Raw genomic sequence first — 21,006 nt, forward strand, 5'->3', positions numbered from 1 at the left:
TATATTATGTAAGTATCGGTTAGCTTGTAATTAACTTACATTATATATAATAATAATAATAATAAAACTGTAAGAGATATCTTCATAATTCCAATTGTTCTGAAACCAGAACGATTTTTAAGTGTTCCAGCAAAATTAATGTTGTGTAACTTACTTACTTTTGAAGAAAATCGTCTTTTTGTGTCCCTATTTCCCTGATGCAAATTTTCACTCGGAAGGTCTTTATCACTACGGTGTTTATTCACGTTGAAAACAAGCGTTCTAACGCCCTTCGCGGGTTAAGTTCATTTTACGAATTTAAAATCAACAAAAGGAGCGGAATAATATCAAGAAACAATGCATTTTCAGGTGTAATATCGACATTAGTCGGGCACAAAAACCCGATATCGGATAATAAGAATTTCCTGTAATAGTTGCAATAGGAAAATATTACGATGTAAGTAAATAAATGTTTAATTTCTTTCGTTTGATTCAATTTCTAAATTTGTTCACTTGATCACCAACATTCCAGTGACGTCACGTTTACATGTAGTAGGAGTGAATGAAACGGCAGTCAGTCCCGCCAAACAGTGACGTCACAATCACCGGAATGACGTCGCTTACATAATTCCCACGGTAATAAAAAGGAGTAAACACTCATTCGGTTTAATGAATGCAACTTTTCTTGATCATCAAAGAAGCGTTTCGCTTTGAGCGAAATCGTGTAAATAACAGACAATTTGCTTTCGTTTTGAATACCATCTTCTGTATGTATAATGAAAAAGTTACAGGATAAACAGAATACCAGGTCACTATCTTACAATACAAGTTTTATTTTGGTGTCGACAGGGAAAACAGAGATGACTCTGCAAAACCTCCTCATCTCATCTCATCGCAAAAAACGATAGCAGCATCGATATTAATTATAGCAAAATAAAAATGTCCAACGTTGGAAATATTGCAAGTACATTCATTATTTACATAAACAAGTAATTAGAATAATCATTTATTTCATCTAGACTAAATAATTTGCGAATCCCATACACCGCCTGCATGGAGACGACCTTGGCCTATCGCTAGTCACGATGCTCTCGATCGTAGTCTTATATTATGTAACTTTTCATGGGATATTAAATCTAGATATATCTGTTTTCGACAGTTAAATTTCTATGAACACGTGTAAAACAAGCAGTTTCAACTGCTATTCCGAGGCCGTAAAATGCAATCTTGATCACCTCAGCCAAAACACAGGGGCACGCAAATTATGACAGAAACGTTTACTAGTAATTTGATACGTATGTCATTTTAAAGTATTGGAGACCTTTTGATATGCACGTGTATATATCATGACGTTTCAAGTGGCTGCCCGTATTATTTTTTTGTGAAAAATGAATTATATGTATTATATATATGTTATAAAATTCGGTTAGCTTTTTTATTGTCATTATTGTTATATACACTGTATGTGATATTTAAACGAAAACACATATTTTACCTAAGAAGCCAATTATATATATAATGTAAGTATCGGTTAGCTTGTAATTAACTTACATTATATATAATAATAATAATAAAAATACTGTAAGAGATATCTTCATAATTCCAATTGTTCTGAAACCAGAACGATTTTTTAAGTGTTCCAGCAAAATTAATGTTGTGTAACTTACTTACTTTTGAAGAAAATCGTCTTTTTGTGTCCCTATTTCCCTGATGCAAATTTTCACTCGGAAGGTCTTTATCACTACGGTGTTTATTCACGTTGAAAACAAGCGTTCTGACGCCCTTCGCGGGTTAAGTTCATTTTACGAATTTAAAATCAACAAAAGGAGCGGAATAATATCAAAAAACAATGCATTTTCAGCTCTAATATCGACATTAGTCGGGCACAAAACCCGATATCGGATAATAAGAATTTCCTGTAATAGTTGCAATAGGAAAATATTACGATGTCAGTAAATAAATGTTTAATTTCTTTCGTTTGATTCAATTTCTAAATTTGTTGACTTGATCACCAACATTCCAGTGACGTCACTTTTACATGTAGTAGGATGAATGAAACGGCAGTCAGTCCCGCCAAAACAGTGTACATCACAAAGTGAAGTAGTAAAAAGGAGTAAACACTCATTCGGTTTAATGAATGCAACTTTTCTTGATCATCAAAAAAGCGTTTCGCTTTGAGCGAAATCGTGTAAATAACAGACAATTTGCTTTCGTTTTGAATACCATCTTCTGTATGTATAATGAAAAAGTTACAGGATAAACAGAATACCAGGTCACTATCTTACAATACAAGTTTTATTTTTGTGTCGACAGGGAAAACAGAGATGACTCTGCAAAACCTCCTCATCTTATCTCATCGCAAAAACGATAGCACCATCGATATTCATTATAGCAAAATAAAAATGTCCAACGTTGGAAATATTGCAAGTTCATTATTTACATAAACAAGTAATTAGAATAATCATTTATTTCATCTAGACTAAATAAATTGCGAATCCCATACACCGCCTGCAAGGAGACGACATTGGCCTATCGCTACCCGAGATTCTCTCGATCGTGGTCCTATATTATGTAACTTTTTATGGGATATTAAATCTAGATATATCTGTTTTCGACAGTTAAATTTCTATGAACATGTGTAAAACAAGCAGTCTCAACTGCTATTCCGAGACCATAAAATGAAAATTTGGTCACCTCGGCCAAAACACAGAGGCACGCATATTATGACAGAAACGTTTACTAGTGAATTGATACGTATGTCATTTGCACGTGTATATATGACGTTTCAAGTGGCTGCCCGTATTATTTTTTGTGAAAAATGAATTATATATATGTTATAAAATTCGGTTGGCTTTTTTATTGTCATTATTATATACACTAGTATCGGTTAGCTTGTTACTTACATAATATATACTAATAATAATAAAAATACTGTTAGAGGTATCTTCATGATTCCAACTGTTTCGAAATCAGAATGATTTTTTTAGTGTTCCAGCAAAATTAATGAATTATATTTTTCTTACTTTTTGAGAAAATCAACTTTTTATGTTGATGCAAAAATTCACTTGGAAGGTCTTTATCACTACGGTGTTGATTCCGGTTGAAAACAAGCGTTCTGACGCCCTTCGAATTTGCGAATTCAAACTCAACAAAAGTAGCGGAATAATATCAATAAACCAGATATTTTCAGCACTAAATATCGAGATTAATCAGGCATAGAACTCGATACCAGGTAAAAAGAATTTCCTGTAACAGTTGTGTTATGAAAATATTGCGATGTGAGTAAATAAAGGATTAATTTCTTTATTCTGATTACCATTTCTAAATTTGACGATTTGATCCCGAACATTCCAATGACGTCACTTTTTAGTCCTCTAGGAGCCCGGGTGATTCGACCTTGCAAGTTGACGTTTTGGAGGATTGAATAAGCACTCATTTGCGGTATTATGGTGGCAATTTGCACTCATATACAGCTTAACATAGTTTAAAATAATAGTGTTACTCTATCTTGGAACATTTCATTATTTAAACGTCACTTTGACAAAAAGAAACAGTAGGCCTACGTAGGCTACAATGTAAATCTTACAGCGTTTGTGGATACAAGGCTTCGTTTAGTAGATGAATTTCATGAAATATTGCACAAAAAACATCATTAACATGCTTCTGACACATATAATTAATGAGTTGAATTGAATATGTTTCACATTGTGTGTAAAAAATCTATTTTGGTCTTTCGCCGTCGAAAACCGATGAAACCGCGGTACCACTGGGTTGCGAGCAGCTATCGTGATTTTTTCGTGTTTATTTTTTCTTATTCATTAAAAAAGCGATCTTTGAAGACTTAAGACTATCTCTGAGTCCAAAAGGTTTCGGCTATAGCATTCATTTTTTTTTTATATTTGAGTTGAATGCATCAAATCGGATCTGTTCCCGACATCGACTGTGCATTGTATAACATTAGGCCTACCTGTACCTGCAGTTATCGTGATTTTTCATGCAACTTAGTAGAATTTTACGATGCATACGCAGTAGAAAGATATAATCTAAAAAAGATTGTATTGTACAATTTCTCAATGCATAATATAACTTTGATATTCCATGGTATAAAATAAAAACTGTCGTTTTCTCCGTATCAACGTAACACGAGCGTGTGCTTCGTCTCGGCGAAATCTAACTCATTCCTCTCAGGGGGTGTCTTCAACGACGTTCGAGCATATCAGAAAAAAAATCAATAAAATAACAAACAAAGATTATCGTATACCAGGTATATTAAAGAACAACAAAAAACTTTGTGATTTGTGATCAATGTGTTATTATCCTTTTTTCACTATTCTTCATGCTGAAACAACAGCTACATGCACATTACATTTACAAATTTTTATTTTTCCTATAAGGAAATACTCTATCATGCAACAATGTTATCTGCTTCTTATAAAAAAAATCACTGTATATAAAAAAGCAGAAATCTGGTTTAGTGTTAACGTGCAGATCTTCTGATCTTTCTATTCTCACCACCGGTGGCAATTTTTGTTCGTTTTTTTTTTAATATATCATGCAAACATGCCTATTCAATTTATTCACAATATCTGGCGAGGGCTACATGTACATTTAGCTCTATTACTACAGAATAAATAATTATATATCTGAGGATTTACATCGGATATATACATGGCCAGTATCTTACAGTAGCTAGGCCAAGGACGTGTCCTTGAATAGGCCTGTTAGTTTTATTTTGGTGTTGACACGGAAAGACGAGATGACTCCTGTCTCCTGAACATTAAAACAAATCATTTATTTCATCTAGGCAAATAATAATTTGAAAACTCCATATACCGCCTGCAAGGAGACGTCCTAGGCCTATCGCTACCCACAATACACTTGATCGTGGTCTTATACATATGCATTATGTAACTTTTCATCGATAATTTGATCCAGATATAGCTGTCTTCGACAGTTATATTAAGAATTATAAATATGTGGAAGGAACGTATGTACAAGATAAAAACAACCCATCTCAACTGCTATTCCGGGACCGTGAAATGTAATATTGGTCACCTCAGCCCAAGCACAGGGGCACGCAAATTATTCATTACGTAAAATAATTCCTATGTACGTCATGTCCACATGACTGAAAATTATATATTATGTAAATATCGGTTAGCTTGTTACTTACATAATATATAATAATAATAATAAAAATACTGTTAGAGGTATCTTCATGATTCCAACTGTTCCGAAATCAGAATGATTTTTTTAGTGTTCCAGCAAAATTAATGTATTTTATTTTTCTTAGTTTTTGAGAAAATCAACTTTTTATGTCGATGCAAAAATTTACTTGGAAGGTCTTTATCACTACGGTGTTGATTCCGGTTGAAAACAAGCGTTCTGACGCCCTTCGAATTTGCGAATTCAAACTCAACAAAAGTAGCGGAATAATATCAATAAACCAGATATTTTCAGCACTAAATATCGAGATTAATCAGGCATAGAACTCGATACCAGGTAATAAGAATTTCATGTAACAGTTGCGATATGAAAATATTGCGATGTGTATAAGTAAATGATTAATTTCTTTATTCTGATTACCATTTCTAAATTTGACGATTTGATCCCGAACATTCCAATGACGTCACTTTTTAGTCCTCTATGAGCCCGGGTGATTCGACCTTGCAAGCTGACGTTTTGAAGGATTGAATAAGCACTCATTTGCGGTGTTATGGTGGCAATTTGCACTCATATACAGCTTAACATAGTTTAAAATAATAGTGTTACTTTATCTTGGAACATTTCATTATTTAAACGTCACTTTGACAAAAAGAAACAGTAGGCCTACGTAAGCTACAATGTAAATCTTACAGCGTTTGTGGATAACAAGGCTTCGTTTAGTAGATGAATTTTATGAAATATTGCACAAAAAACATCATTAACATGCTTCTGACACATATAATTAATGAGTTGAATTGAATATGTTTCACATTGTGTGTAAAAAATCTATTTTGGTCTTTCGCCGTCGAAAACCGATGAAACTGCGGTACCACTGGGTTGCGAGCAGCTATCGTGATTTTTTCGTGTTTATTTTTTCTTATTCATTAAAAAAAGCGATCTTTGACTATCTCTGAGTCCAAAAGGTTTCGGCTGTAGCATTCAATTTTTTTTATATTTGAGTTGAATGCATCAAATCGGATCTGTTCCCGACATCGACTGTGCATTGTATAACATTAAGCCTACCAGAGATTTAAATAGTATTATTTAAATCTCTGAGCCTACCTGTACCTGCAGTTATCGTGATTTTTCATGCAACTTAGTAGAATTTTACGATGCATACGCAGTAGAAAGATATAATCTAAAAAAGATTGTATTGTACAATTTCTCAATGCATAATATAACGTTGATATTCCATGGTATAAAATAAAAACTGTCGTTTTCTCCGTATCAACGTAACACGACCTGTGCTTCGTCTCGGCGAAATCTAACTCATTCCTCTCAGGGGGTGTCTTCAACGACGTTCGAGCATATCAGAAAAAATCAATAAAATAACAAACAAAGATTATCGTATACCAGATATATCAAAGAACAACACAAAACTTTGTGATTTGTGATCAATGTGTTATTATCTTTTTTTCACTTTTCTTCATGCTGAAACAACAGCTACATGCACATTACATTTACATTTTTTTTTTCTATAAGGAAATACTCTATCATACAACAATGTTATCTGCTTCTTATAAAAATAATCACTGTATATAAAAAAAACAGAAATCTGGTTTAGTGTTAACGTGCAGATCTTCTGATCTTTCGATTATCACCACCGCCGGCAAATTTTTTTTTTTTTTTTTTTTTTTTTTTTTAATATATCATGCAAACATGCCTATTCAAACTATTCACAATATCTGGCGAGGGCTACATGTACATGTAGCTCTATTACTACAGAATAAATAATTATATATCTGAGGATTTACATCGGATATATACATGGTCAGTATCTTACAGTAGCTAGGCCAAGGACGAGTCCTTGAATAGGCCTGTTAGTTTTATTTTGGTGTTGACACGGAAAGACGAGATGACTCCTGTCTCCTGGACATTAAAACAAATCATTTATTTCAACTAGGCAAATAATAATTTGAAAATTCCATATACCGCCTGCAAGGAGACGTCCTAGGCCTATCGCTACCCACAATACACTTGATCGTGGTCTTATACATAATGTAACTTTTCATCGATAATTTGATCCAGATATATCTGTCTTCGACAGTTATATTTAGAATTATGAATATGTGGAAGGAACGTATGTACAAGATAAAAACTACCCATCTCAACTGCTATTCCGGGACCGTGAAATGTAATACTGGTCACCTCAGCCCAAGCACAGGGGCACGCAAATTATTCATTACGTAAAATAATTCCTATGTACGTCATGTCCACATGACTGAAAATTATATATTATGTAAATATCGGTTAGCTTGTAATAATAATAATAAGAAGAAAAAACAGAACAATAACAATAGGAATTTCCATCCTGAATGGAAATCCCTAAATATCACATTGACAGCGAATGGCCCTGTCTAAACACAGAAAACGTACGAAAAGCACTATGTTTATGGCGTGCCGAACGTTGCAAAATTCAATAAGTTAAGTAAAATGTGCAAAGAAAAAAAATGTTTTGTAATATATCGTTATATGCGTTCAATATGTTTAATTTATGTGTAAAAACAATAAATGTTTTTGTATTTTTTTAATATTTATATGTAAAAATAAAATATTTGTTCAATAATTTTTTGTGTGTGTGAAAAATATACATTTGTGTGTAAAAATATATATTTATGTGTGAGTTTCACACACAAACATAAAACAACATCACACACAAATATATTTTTACACACAAACCATTTTTTTCAAACACAAATATAGAAAAAAAAATACACACAAATATTTTTTCACACACAAATAAAAATAATGAACACATATAACGATATATCACAAACACATTTTTTCGCACAAATGTTTTTACTTATTGAATTTTGCAGCGTTCGGCTCGCCATATATGTTCGTGCAAGGACGTCCTTGGTTCGTGTATACTACCAATTCTACTACGAGCAAAATCGCTTCGATTTAAAACTTTGGTCAGAAGGTTACAGAAAAGTACAGAGCGTTGCAACACAACTAAGGTATCGGTTTGCCTAGAATTATGTATAGCATATGCTCGTCACTATAAAATGCCGATACAAAGGGTATTTTCAGTGACTTACCTTCTTTTCTGGCAAAACTGCTGGCGGCCGCCATTTTGATTCGTGTAACACACAAACTACAAACCACGTGATTCCCCACCATGGTAATAGACACTTTGATTTTGGAAATGCTGAAGATCGTTCCTCACTTCCTACTAACACCTGCACCATTGCACCAGTACCCTTCTCTCTTTTACATACCTAATTATAACCACTTGCAACTTACACATACTTTTTATAGTATGTTTTAATAATATTCTTGCAAAACGATATATTTGACTAATTCGATTTTTTCATTTTTTCTATCCATTATAAGTAGTATTAGTTATCTGTTAAGATCTGTCCTTTATTTCTCTCAAAAATACATTTTTCTATTTACTAACAAGCGTTGACGTAACAATAAATATATGCCCTGTTCTGACCTAATGCCACGCTTACTTTTAGATTAGATATCCGTACTTACTCCATGTCCCTAACTGCCGAGACCCATTTCATAAGTGTCTCCCTTGCTTATGAAGTGTTGATGTGTAGATGTTTAATTAACTAGTCACTGATATTATATTTGCGGTTCTATAGACTTTTATAATTCGACTACATATATAACTTCATTCGTATGCCTTTATGTTTAACCTTCAGAAGCATCCATAACAATCATCCATGTTAGATCAGTATCAACGAGAAGCTTGCAAAGCATGTGATTCTTGCGCATGCGCAATAGGGCTGGTGCTTAGACCAATAACCCTACAGGACGCTTTTATTGTATATTGACACGAACAAATGACTTCCATTTACAATTTCTGTTATTGCGCTACGTCAAAACAGAGATTATTTTCACCCGTTCGTATGTCTCTTACATTTTTCAAATCCTGAAAGCAAGAAACAAATACAAATTGTAAATGTGTTTCTATGATCTCTATTGCGTAATGTCTAGTTTTTATAAAACCATAGTCATCAACCACAAATCATGTTACACTGTAATTTTATGGGCTGGCACATTTTAACTTGTAAAAGCACGCAACAAACACACCTAAACATAGGGTGCAATCGGAGGGCCTCCACGTGGCGCACCTGGAATTACTGGACATTTACACCGATACAGATTTTCTGTAGCAGGTTTTATGTTAAGTGGCTAATCTCCATACAAATGTCCTTTTAATTTAAATTCAAATGTAACTTCTTGCTTAAGTTTGATTTAACTTTGATCTTCTATCGCTCTTTTTTCTCCATTTGATCTGTGACATTCCGTTAGGTGTCACCCCACTAATTAATGAAGAAAATAACTAAATTTTCCATAAACGATTGATATATATCGTTGTCGGATTGTACACATGTCATGATGTAGAGTACATATATATGGTACCCAGAATCTTTCACACCTAGGTTTTGTATAAATTGAATCTTCAGTATTAGGTAATCTATACAATTTTAATGACTTTAATTTCATAAACCTGCGTTTTTCAGGCGATCGCGATCGATTTATTAGTAAAGACGAACCGCCATCCTTCCATGAAGCGTAATCACATGGCTGTCGGTCAAATTGATCATGCATCATAAGCGTCTCTGTTAACCCATCCTCGATATTCCAGGGGTTCCGATCATTACGATCTCTACACCCCTGGACTATATAGCTATCTCATAGTAAAACTGGAGGCAACAGAATAGAACATGCAATGTAGTCATTTGATGTACATCAAAAGAGCCGTATAACGGTACACTGTGGTTGACTGTGGCTTTGATGTTAGGCGTCGCTCTCTCTGTTGTCTTCAAAGGAAATCTTTGCTGGCCTGTGATTGGTCAAATGTTTTCAGCTGAGCTGCCTTCAATTTCACTATGAGATAGTCCAGGGGTGTAGAGATCGTAAGTGATCGGAACCCCTGGAATATCGAGGACGCTGTTAACCCAGAGCGGTCTTCCCCGAACACCAACTCTGGGTAGGGTGGTTTCATAGGGTGTTATAGTCTATCTCAGAATTGTTCTCAGTGCAAGATCACAGGTAAATCTCAGGTAAATCAACTCACCTGGTAGGTGATCAGCAAATCAGTAACTGTTAAATACATGTATTGTCAAGATGCTGCAGAATGGTGTATAAAACAGTGGCATACTTCAGAAAAAACCATATTTGCCATGATATTTGAATTGAACGTTAAATTATCAACTTGACATGTATTTGTAGACTTTATTGTCTTAGTCTTAAGCTATACATTTTTGTGCTATTTCTCAGCGTTATAAGTGTAAATATTTAATAGAAATACTATACTAGATCATTCAATGTCTCATCGTCTTCTTAAAATTTCTGACTTATTTTAGTTTTCAGATTTAGATTAATATATACTTTGTAAAACATTTGTACTAGAATTGTCGAATTTACAGTTTCTTAGTGATCTATACTTGACTGTGTATTTTTTTCAATTTTCAAGGATGGGAATCTTCCTCTGTAATTCAGAGGATTTCTTCTGATTGGACAATATTTAGGAGAAACAAATAATGTCAGATTTATCATAAAATGACACTTAGTGGAGGGATTTCTCTTATAAGTCAAGATGTTTCCTCCCTTTGTTGATAGGATCAATCACTATTTTCATCTGTTTTCTGTGATATAAGTAAGGCTTTTGATCGAGTATGGCATTTAGGCTTAATGTATAAGTTGAAAAAAAAATATGAAATTAAAGGTAAACTGTATGATTGGTTTGAAGCCTACTTATCTGACAGAAAACAACTCGTAATCATAAACAAATATCAATTAATCCGATGAAAAACCGATAAATGCTGGTGTACCGCAAGATTCAGTGCTTGATCTTTTCTTTTCCTATTGTTTATAAATGGCTTAACACACAGATAATATATTATGTAAAAATATTTGCTGATGACACATCTCTATATTGATAATGACGATGACCTTTTACTGACAGTAACACATGCAGAGTTCTTGAATGATGATCTATCGTCAATTTCTTCAAGGGCTGATCAAAAAAGGGATCATGGTCGGATCACATCTTTAATATTTGTGAAAAACCTCCATCAAGACAGAACTTATTAAGAACATTGAAACATAAACTCTCTCCTATATCAGACTAATTTTAGAATATATAGACATTATCTGGGATACCAGAATAGAACAGTTGACTTGATGACATATGCCGACTCATGATCAGCATCACAGCTGCTGCACCTTGCTTAAATTGGCAGGAACTATTTTGCATATCAATCCAATTAAAATATTTTATTGTATATAAATTATACATTGTTTGTTTGATTAATTAACGTCCTATTAACAGCCAGGGTCATAAATTATAAACAATGGAATTGGGTAACAGGCAGTGCCTACATAAATGCATATCAAACCTTTCCCTTTTCCACTAATGTACAACATTTATACAAATTAAACTTCAATTAATTAATATACACATCCTTACACTCTCTCACACACATCCTCACTTTCCTACGTTTTGAATTATATTGATGAATCAGGGAGCCAGTTGATTAAGTAAAGATAGTTAATTATATAGGGAGATGTATAAATGAATGTATCAAGATACTAGGGACTCTGGAATTGGGCGATCCTCCAGTATTAGAAGCAGTGCACGAGAGCAGTTGTGCTTGCCTGATACGCTGGATGAAACTTCAGATGGTTTGCGTCAATTAGGCAATATACGTCCTTGGAATGTATTTATTAATTAATAATTAAGTATATGAACTATTTTGCATATGAGCAAGCTCTAATGGTAAATTCCTTACTGTTTTAAAATACGACACTTTGGTAATATCTTATTATTATATGATTATTTCGGAAAATATTGAATTACATGAGTGCTAGGATATTTTAATTACTGTAAAATATATACCAATTAAAATATCTAATTAAAAAATACACATTCTGTTTAACTAGTGCTTCCATCAATTACTATTGTAAAAAATGTGTGACACTCTAATAAATATTGTACAGTGTGTTTTTATATAATGATTTAAAAAAAGTAATAGTAATTATATAATAAATTTTTATATAATGATTTAAAAAAAGTAATAGTAATTATATAATAAATAATATAAAATATATTAATGAGTACTTGACCTTCCTTAACAAAACTGTAGCATATCTTATGATGTATCTTATCATAGGTACATGTATGAGTATAAAAATTACCTGGTTAAAAAGTTACCTGAGTTAGTGTTAGAGTTTGAATCAGACTATAACTAAACTTCAAAGGGTTCCCTATATTTACACCTCCCATTGTATTAACCAGAGTTGGTGTTCGGGGAATGATCCCGTATGGATGTTATAGCTATTTACTGTCATACCCTTGCATTTCGCCCATGGAAACGACTAACTCACATGACCTGATATCATTACGAGTTAGTGGATGTATACAGGTATGAATATGGATGACTGGTTAAGACATTCATACAATGTAATTACTGGTGTTCAATCGCCTATGGCATCCCATTAGCTATCAACTTAACATAGCAAACATCACATGGACATGAAATGGAGTTTCTATATTCTGTCAAGGACGTCTCAGATCAAGGACGTATATGAGAAGGGTTTGTTCCTCTTTCTCCCACTTTTTCGAGATCAAAGGAATTTTAAAAACACTGGAGAACAATGACACACCAAGTCACAATGGGTTTTGGGGGAGTACAAGGCAGGAGCTTTTGTGTTTGTGCACTGACCGAGACGTTGGGCGACGACTGATTTTCCTTTGATATCCGCCGGCGCAGCCTTTGATGTAGCTTGCGGGTGCGAGGGTTACCGTCTTACTTTCTGAAGCGAGCCGTCATTTCATGAGCTGTCGTATTTTTTCAACGAAAGTTTAAGACATAGCCTCTAAATCTTCCGTCCTTAAAACAAGTTATAAACGTTGTGAAATCGAATAAACTTTGCATTGGTGTTTCGTTTGACTCGATAAGACAAGTATTTGTTGAGAAAAACGGTTTGTATTCCCGGTTCATAGGCGTCTCGCGTGGTGTTTAGTAATGTAAAGAGACAGACACGAATCCTTCTCACTTATAAATCCTTGACTAGATGTAGAAAAAAGTCAGTCATCTATTATTTCCGAAGACTGTCAGCCATAGTCAGCTAAACCTGCCTAGATATTGTTAGTCTTTCTATTATATATTAGGTAAAAACATTTAAAATGCCTAATAAAGCGGACTATGCCAGTCATCCTCAGAGATGATGCAATAGCAACAGATACACACACATATATATATATATCATGGTTCTTAATAATAAAATGTCATCTTAATAAGATGGTCATTTCAATTCATATTATCTTTGAGTTTTATGTGGAGCAAGCATTAGTGTATCTAAAATTTCCGGTATTTAATTTCTCTTTATGACTAGTATTGAATTAATGCTCGAGTCTCTGCCATTTATAAGAAAGGGGACAAAAGTGATGCAGGAAATTATAGACCAGTTTCATTAACGTCAGTAATATGTAAAGTTCTAGAATCCATCATAAGAGAACATATAACTAAATTCATGAGGATAAATAACTACTTCTCGGATAAGCAATACGGTTTTATATCAGGGCGATCAACATCTTTACAGCTACTTGAAGTATTCGATAAATGGACTAAAGCTTTGGATAATGGACACTAAAGCTTTGGATATATGGATTACCAGAAAGCTTTCGATACGGTTCCTCATAACAGATTAATCAACAAACTACATTCTTATAATTTTTCCAACCAAATAATCTCTTGGATTTCGTCATTCTTAATAGGTCGACAGCAAAAAGTATCGGTAAACGGCATAGATTCCGAATGGACCAACTTAACATCAGGAGTGCCACAAGGTTCTGTACTAGGCCCTTTAATGTTTGTTATTTACGTGAATGACCTCCCTGAAACAGTAGACTCGGATATGTACTTATTTGCTTATGAAATGCTAAAAATATTTTGAATAATTGAAAGTAATCAAGATAGCCTAGATCTTCAGAAAGACCTAGACACTATGTGTAAGTGGAGCGACACTTGGCTGCTAAAAATGCACCCTGGAAAGTGTAAGCATGAGGATAGGCAGAAGACGTAGCAGGAACCACAATGAAACTGAATGATTTTATCATCTCAACGGAAACAACATGCAGAAAACCATCCAGGAAAAGGACATAGGAGTAAATATAGACTCGGAATCAACTTATGATGAACACATATCAGAAAAAGTAAAGAAAGCAAATTCTATGTTCGCACTTCTCAGTAGTACTTTCCAGTTTATTTGTAGATCTAAATTCATTATTTCAAAATTATACTAAATCCTTCCTTAGTATATTCATTGTCGATCCTTTTGTATATCCGAGATTTAATAATATGATATATGAACATTTATCGTATAATCCAAAAAGTAACCACATATAGTGTTCAAATGAAAAATGAAATTACTTGTATACAGCCATTATAAATAGATATAATATCTTGTACCTTTTTAAAAAATATACTTAGTGATATTTAAATTAAGTATATTTAGTGTGGTAATGCTGTAACCCTTCTTGTATGACTATACATGTAGATTCGAAACGGTGAAAATGCATGCTTAGAATTTTTAATAATACCTTAGAAATTACGGAAGATTGCTATATGCAGAAACATATATACATTTATGTACATATGTATTTATGTTTCTGTTATATGCCACGATTCCGTAATTACAGTACTAAATTGGAATAATTTGTAAGGTTAAATCTTTATAATTAGTTGAAATAGTTCTTATAACCATTTTTGTTTCTGAATAAGCCAACTTCCATTATTGTTTTATCTGTGTACGACATATATATAATATATATATATACATAAAAACAAAACACAACTATAAAACAGTTTTTTCCTCCCTAGCGCTTTCTCGGCTCATGCCGGTCTTCAGGGGTTTGAAGGAAAAAACTGTTTTATAGTTGTGTTTTCTTTTTATGTATATGGAAACCATCACATGGACACGGTTCTTTTTTACTTATATATATATATATATATATATATATATATATATATATATATATATGTATATATGTAAATATATATATATATATATAATATATATATATACATATATATATATATGTAATACTTGTATATATTCCTAGGTATGATCAGAGATATTTTATTTCTATTTGCTTTTACATCTTCATTTTAAAAATGGAGGTGACAATAAAAAAAACCTAGAGCATAGATGTACGGGGTGTCCATAATTCAAATCGAAAATCCAATTAACGGATGTCCTAACCTGATTGACAGTAAGACAATAATAGCAAATACCCGATATAGTCCACCGAATAGCATATTGCCCGCGGCCAGGTAATTACAGGTGAGTTCGATGATTGGCGTTGTGTACAGATAAACAACATCCTGGTTCAGGTATTACATAACCATCAATTTCTTTCAATTTGTTTATTTCCGTAAGCCTTGCGGCTTATAAGACACAAAGTACAATTTTAATACATATTGAACAATTTAAACATGTACAGGAGAGTGATTGTATACAATAAAACACAAACATTAGTACACAATTATCATACATCAGATACTATACAGTTACTGTGTATAAGAGACTGAGAACGTTTCTGGAATGCAAGTTTTAAGAATTTTCCGAGATTATTTAAAACTTTAACATTATTTACACTGAGTAATTGAACAAGTTTGAACACACTTGGATGATAAAAATAATAAGGTTTAAGATATCTAACTCGTAGTTGGGTATAAAGAGGACATTTAAGGATGAAGTGAAACTCATCTTCTATATCATTGGTATTACAAACTGTACAGATTCTATTAGGTCGTGCTACATTTTGAAACCAAGGACGTACTTATAAATCCTTGTTGAAACCTACCACTTTCAATATTTAACTTATGACTACTTAATCGTATACTTGTAATACTGTTTTTATACTTTTGATCAATGGGTTTCTTTAAATAATATTGTAAACCAAAATTGTCTACTAGATGTTGATATAAAATTCCTTTTGAGGAATTCTGTATCCTGTTTAAAATTTCTTGAGTACATACATCATAAAATTTTTGTTCAATTAGTTTATATACAATATTACTCTCATACGTACTATTCCACAAATACCCCAATCCTAGCTTATTCAGTTCGGCTTGTACATTCATGATCCAATCATCATTATCTAATATTCTTTGCTCATAACATGCTTTTAAATATACAATTATCGGTTTCTTTAAGTTTTACCCAGTATTTCAATATTTTCATTTTCCGGATAATATGCATAGGCAATCTACCTAACTCATAGCTATGTGTTATGTTGAAACCTGTGTGAAAGCCATGAGGAAATGGGAGGAAGAAGAAGGAAACGAAGCAAAAATTCTGGTGTGACCCCACCCAGTAAGTCACGAGTCGGAACACACGTGAGTACGAACGATACAGGTACGCAGCACGTGAACATTTCTGATACAGGTATACAAACCGGAATGCAGACATCACAAATATTATCGAATGCCCACTGCTCACTATTCGGTTCACCAAATGGAAGTTTACCCATTTCGCATAGTTTTGACCCAAACTCGCCAGTTATATATCATGTACCTGTGGAACCAGGTACACAGGTAAGTGCACGTGAACCAGCGCGTGCATTCCATCATAGCACTCCGAATAGGACGAGTGAGACGGGGACCGCAACAACAGGACTCAATACACCGCCTCCTGCACAATATATATGTTAATCCTGTCCCAATCCCGTACCACGTACCCTACTCCACACCGGCCCCGCAAATGGCCAGCATGGAACCGCCTCCCCCCGCGCCTCCGCCTCCACCGCCCTCGCCTCCTCCTACGCCTTCGATGTTTCTTATCAATGATCTACATACTAGACTCTCACAACTAGACCAAATTCTCCCCAAACTGGACATTCTAGATCAGATAAATGAAAAAATAAATACGTTTGAAAACTGTATAAGAAATATCCAAAAAGATTTGGGTGATGTTAGGGAAATGGCGGAGAGAAACAAGGCTACAAACGATAAATAGGAAGATCACCACTGCAACCTGGAATTCCGTGTAAGTGAGTTAGAGATAAAAAATGAAATGTTACTTCAAGAAAACCACGAACTATCTGAAAACTTCCTGAGACTGCAGACACAGTCCATGAAGTACAATTTGCTATTCTCAGGAATCCCTGATACTTATGACCAGGCTGAAAACGCTGAAGATACGGTGAAGGACTTTCTCCGCGATTCCTTACAAATCGAGCGCGCGGATGAGATAGCATTTGACAATGTTCACCGACTCCGACAGAGGAGCGACCGCAAACCTCGCAGCATCATTGCTAAATTTTCAAAGTACAGTGACTTAGAAAAAGTACTCCAGGCGGCGCCTACTACTAAACTACGGGATAAACCGGAGATCAGCATACAAAAACAATTTCCTCAAGAAATCGCGCGAAGGCGCGGCGCGCTATACCCAGTGATGAGGGAACAGAAACGCCGTGGTAACCGGGCTGTGCTTAATTACGATACTTTGTATGTTAACGGAGAGCCATACCGCGACGCACCCCCGAGATATCTTGCAACCGAACGACCACCTCCCGGAAACAACGGCCGTCACTAGGGACGCGACACAAGGGGTCATGTGACCAAGGACTTAAAATTTACCTACCTCAATGTATGTGGTATCAAAATCAAAACTGTTATTACCTGAATTATTTGTAGATGTTATCAAATCAAATGACGTCTCTATTTTTGTAGAAACTAAAACAGATGACTATGACGTCCTAGATTTACCCCAGGGATTCAGTTATATAGCGAAAAACAGATCACATGCTAAGCGTAAGTCAGGTGGTATAATATTGATCTATAAGAACGAGTATAAGTCATCATTAGTGTTTCATAAAACTCCTTCAGAGTTTGTTCAATGGGTAGAAATAAATACCTCTAAAAACTCGCATAATCTACTGATAGGCTGTGTTTATGTACCGCCAGAAACGTCAAAATACACTTCGAATGAAGCGTTTGACGATATCGAAAATGAAATGACCAATCTGGTTAAGAATGAACAAAAAATAATGACTATTGGTGACCTAAATGCTAGAACACAATGCCATAATGATTTTGTTGTTCCAGACGGTCAGCTGGTAGAACTTTCTAATGCAGTTGAAAGCAATGATTTGAGAAATTATTTTTACGATTATGAATCATTAATTCGGGCTGGAGTCCCATTACTAAGAGTTAGCCAAGATCAAGCTAGACCAAATACATTTGGAATCAAACTTCTAGAATTTTGTAAAAATAACAATCTTTACATAGCGAATGGTAGGGCCGGTAAGGACATTAACATTGGTAGAAATACGTGTAAAGTAGGGATGTCACGGTTCATGATTTTTCAGCTCGGTTCGGTTTCTACTTTTTTTGACCGGTTTTCGGTTTACTTATACACTATTTAAGTCTATTTTCTATCAAAAGCAAGATTTTTTTTGTTTAAATTCAAACAAAAACAATTAACAGTTACATATCTTTTAATATGCAAGTTGTAAACAAAAAATAAAACAAATAAAAACAAATAAAACAAATGAAAACAAATAAATCACATCAGTCCACTTGACTAAAATGACTCTGGCTAATTAGTCAATAGTCATCAAACAAAACATTGTAGATTGAATTTTGGCACATAGTTCTTTTTCATTCAAGCTGCGATTGATATGATACTTTATACCATATTTTTTTTCAAAAATATCAAGCGATCAATCTGATCAGAAGATAGCAAGGATCTTTGTGCTGACACAAGATCCCCTGCTGTTGAAAACACACGTTCACTTGCCACTGATGTGGCAGGGATACATAAGTATCTCCTTGCTAATGTTGATAAAAGAGGGAAGTTGAGTTCCTGTTGTTTCCACCACAAAAGAGGATCAGCATCAAGAGGCATGTTCTGTGTTGACTTATAATTGACCAGTTCCAGTTCAATTCTAGTTTTCAGGGACACTGCAGGCTCAACACAAGTCACAAAAACCTCTCCAAACAGATCCTGCAGTGCTGATTTTGATTTTTTACAAGGAGTCGCACTGTCGTCCGAATTAGCATCTGAAGCCTCTGTATTGGTAAGAGCTGAGGTTGATGAAGCTGACATACTCGGAAGAGGAGGTGTGGGATCAAGATTGGGCTGCTCATCATCACCCATTTTCTCAGTCTTGATCTGAATTTAAAATAGAAGTTAGAAATATATATGTATATATATTATTAATTTCTGTGTTATATGTGTAGTGTTTGTTGAAATTATTGTGCTGTGTGATTTAATAAATTGAGATATTGTCTACAGTCTACACTCTTTTTAGTTGTTATTATTTCAAATATTTAACTCAGTAAAATGGATACCTATCTTACCTTAGAAATCATCTGAATCGTTTTGACAACTTGTTCAGTTTTCTGTGCCAAGGATTGTACACTTCCTCTTTTGCTGCATCATCCAGGTAGGGCATAGCTTTAAACCTTGGATCTATGCAGGAACTTTCATGTAGAAACAGCTTCATGGTATGGTCCGTATACCTGTAAAATGTCAAATGAATCATGTAAATACTTGCAATATTTTCATTCCTAATGCTTTATGAATTATATATGATAACATTTTATTTTAAGACTTCGATAATAAAGTTATATCAATAAAAGAATTTTGGCGTAAATGTATGATAATTAAAATCGTCTTACTCATCGGTAACCTTGACTAAACAGTAAACACTATAACTTAATACAACATAATTTCATTTATAAATTTAAAAAAAAATGAATTTCAACCAATAGAAAACTAATTACCTTTGTTCCAAGTCCTTTATCATGGCCTCTTTTGCTGCAGTAACAACATTTCCATCGTCATCCTGGATAACCCTTAGTTGTTGGAGCAGCATTTCCTTAAGGGGATGAATTAATGAAACTGTTGGTGATTTCTCTGCACATAGTATTGTAGTTACCTTCTTTATGGGTTTTAAAACCTCCATTACTCTGGATGCTGTTGATATGTCATCTTCAGACATTGTGTACACATCTTTGAAGTTTTTCTTCAAGTCCTTGCTCAGCAGGGTAGCTTCTATCGCTGGCTGTTGTTCTAGGAAGCGCTCCAACATGTCAAAAGTTGAGTTCCATCGCGTGGAAACATCCATAATCAGTTTATGGTGTGGCAGCTCCAGCAAGGTTTGTTTGGTGTTTAGAATGGCCATTGCTATGTTACTTTTATGAAAATATGTCACAACTCGTAGAATCCTTCCCAGGAGCCTGTCCAGCTGTGGAACTTTCAATCCCCGTTGTGTGGCCAAATTTATGGTGTGGGCAATGCATCCAATGTGTGGCTGAAACCCAGCAAGTTGTCCAGCATTGATAATATTCTTGGCATTATCAGTAGTGAGAGAAGGCATCTGATCATGCCGTTTCAAGTTCCATTCATTTACAGCATTAATCAATCAACAGCTCTGATAAATGCTCTGCTGTATGGCTTTAGTACATTACCCTCGTCTGTAGCACAAATGATTTAAATTCCCAGTTGTCAAGGAAATGCACTGTAATAGTGTTATAACTCTGGGTTGCTCTGGATGTCCATGCATCGGTGGTAAGGGCCATAAAGTCAGCTTTCTGCAAACATTCAGTTACTGGTTTTTTTGTATCATCATACAAATGCGGAATAACCTTTGTAGGAAAGTGTGTCCTACCTGGCATGTCATATTTCGGTTCCAGCACAGTTACCATATTTACGAATTCCTCGTTTTCTATCACCAAGAATGGTCGCATATCTTTGGCAATAAAAACACCAATAGCCCTTGTTATTTCTCTATGTCTTGTCGAGTTACGTGAAAACTTGTTTTTCGCCGAAAATGTGTCATTA

At 34.3% G+C, this 21,006-nt stretch overlaps 1 protein-coding gene across 1 annotated transcript; it reads right to left on the reverse strand.

Annotated features, from left to right (window-relative positions):
- Positions 1–19,528: 19,528 nt before the first annotated feature.
- LOC138328891 (E3 SUMO-protein ligase ZBED1-like) lies at positions 19,529–20,598 on the reverse strand. Its single transcript, XM_069275607.1, has 2 exons — positions 19,947–20,598; positions 19,529–19,682 (listed from the first exon to the last, which is right to left on the reverse strand). The coding sequence occupies exons 1-2, from the start codon at positions 20,540–20,542 to the stop codon at positions 19,529–19,531; spliced, it is 750 nt and encodes a 249-aa protein (XP_069131708.1). The 5' UTR covers positions 20,543–20,598.
- Positions 20,599–21,006: the final 408 nt, after the last annotated feature.

Source organism: Argopecten irradians, chromosome 8, assembly GCF_041381155.1.
Source record: "Argopecten irradians isolate NY chromosome 8, Ai_NY, whole genome shotgun sequence".
Taxonomy (NCBI): domain Eukaryota; kingdom Metazoa; phylum Mollusca; class Bivalvia; order Pectinida; family Pectinidae; genus Argopecten; species Argopecten irradians.

What these genes read in the sequence shown, in the direction of transcription:
- LOC138328891 (XM_069275607.1), bottom strand. Translation starts at nt 20,542, where the DNA reads ATGCCTTCTCTCACTACTGATAATGCCAAGAATATTATCAATGCTGGA. An exon ending in ATAAAGGACTTGGAACAAAG is followed by an intron (nt 19,683 to 19,946) that starts GTAATTAGTTTT and finishes GACATTTTACAG; the next exon opens with GTATACGGACCATACCATGA.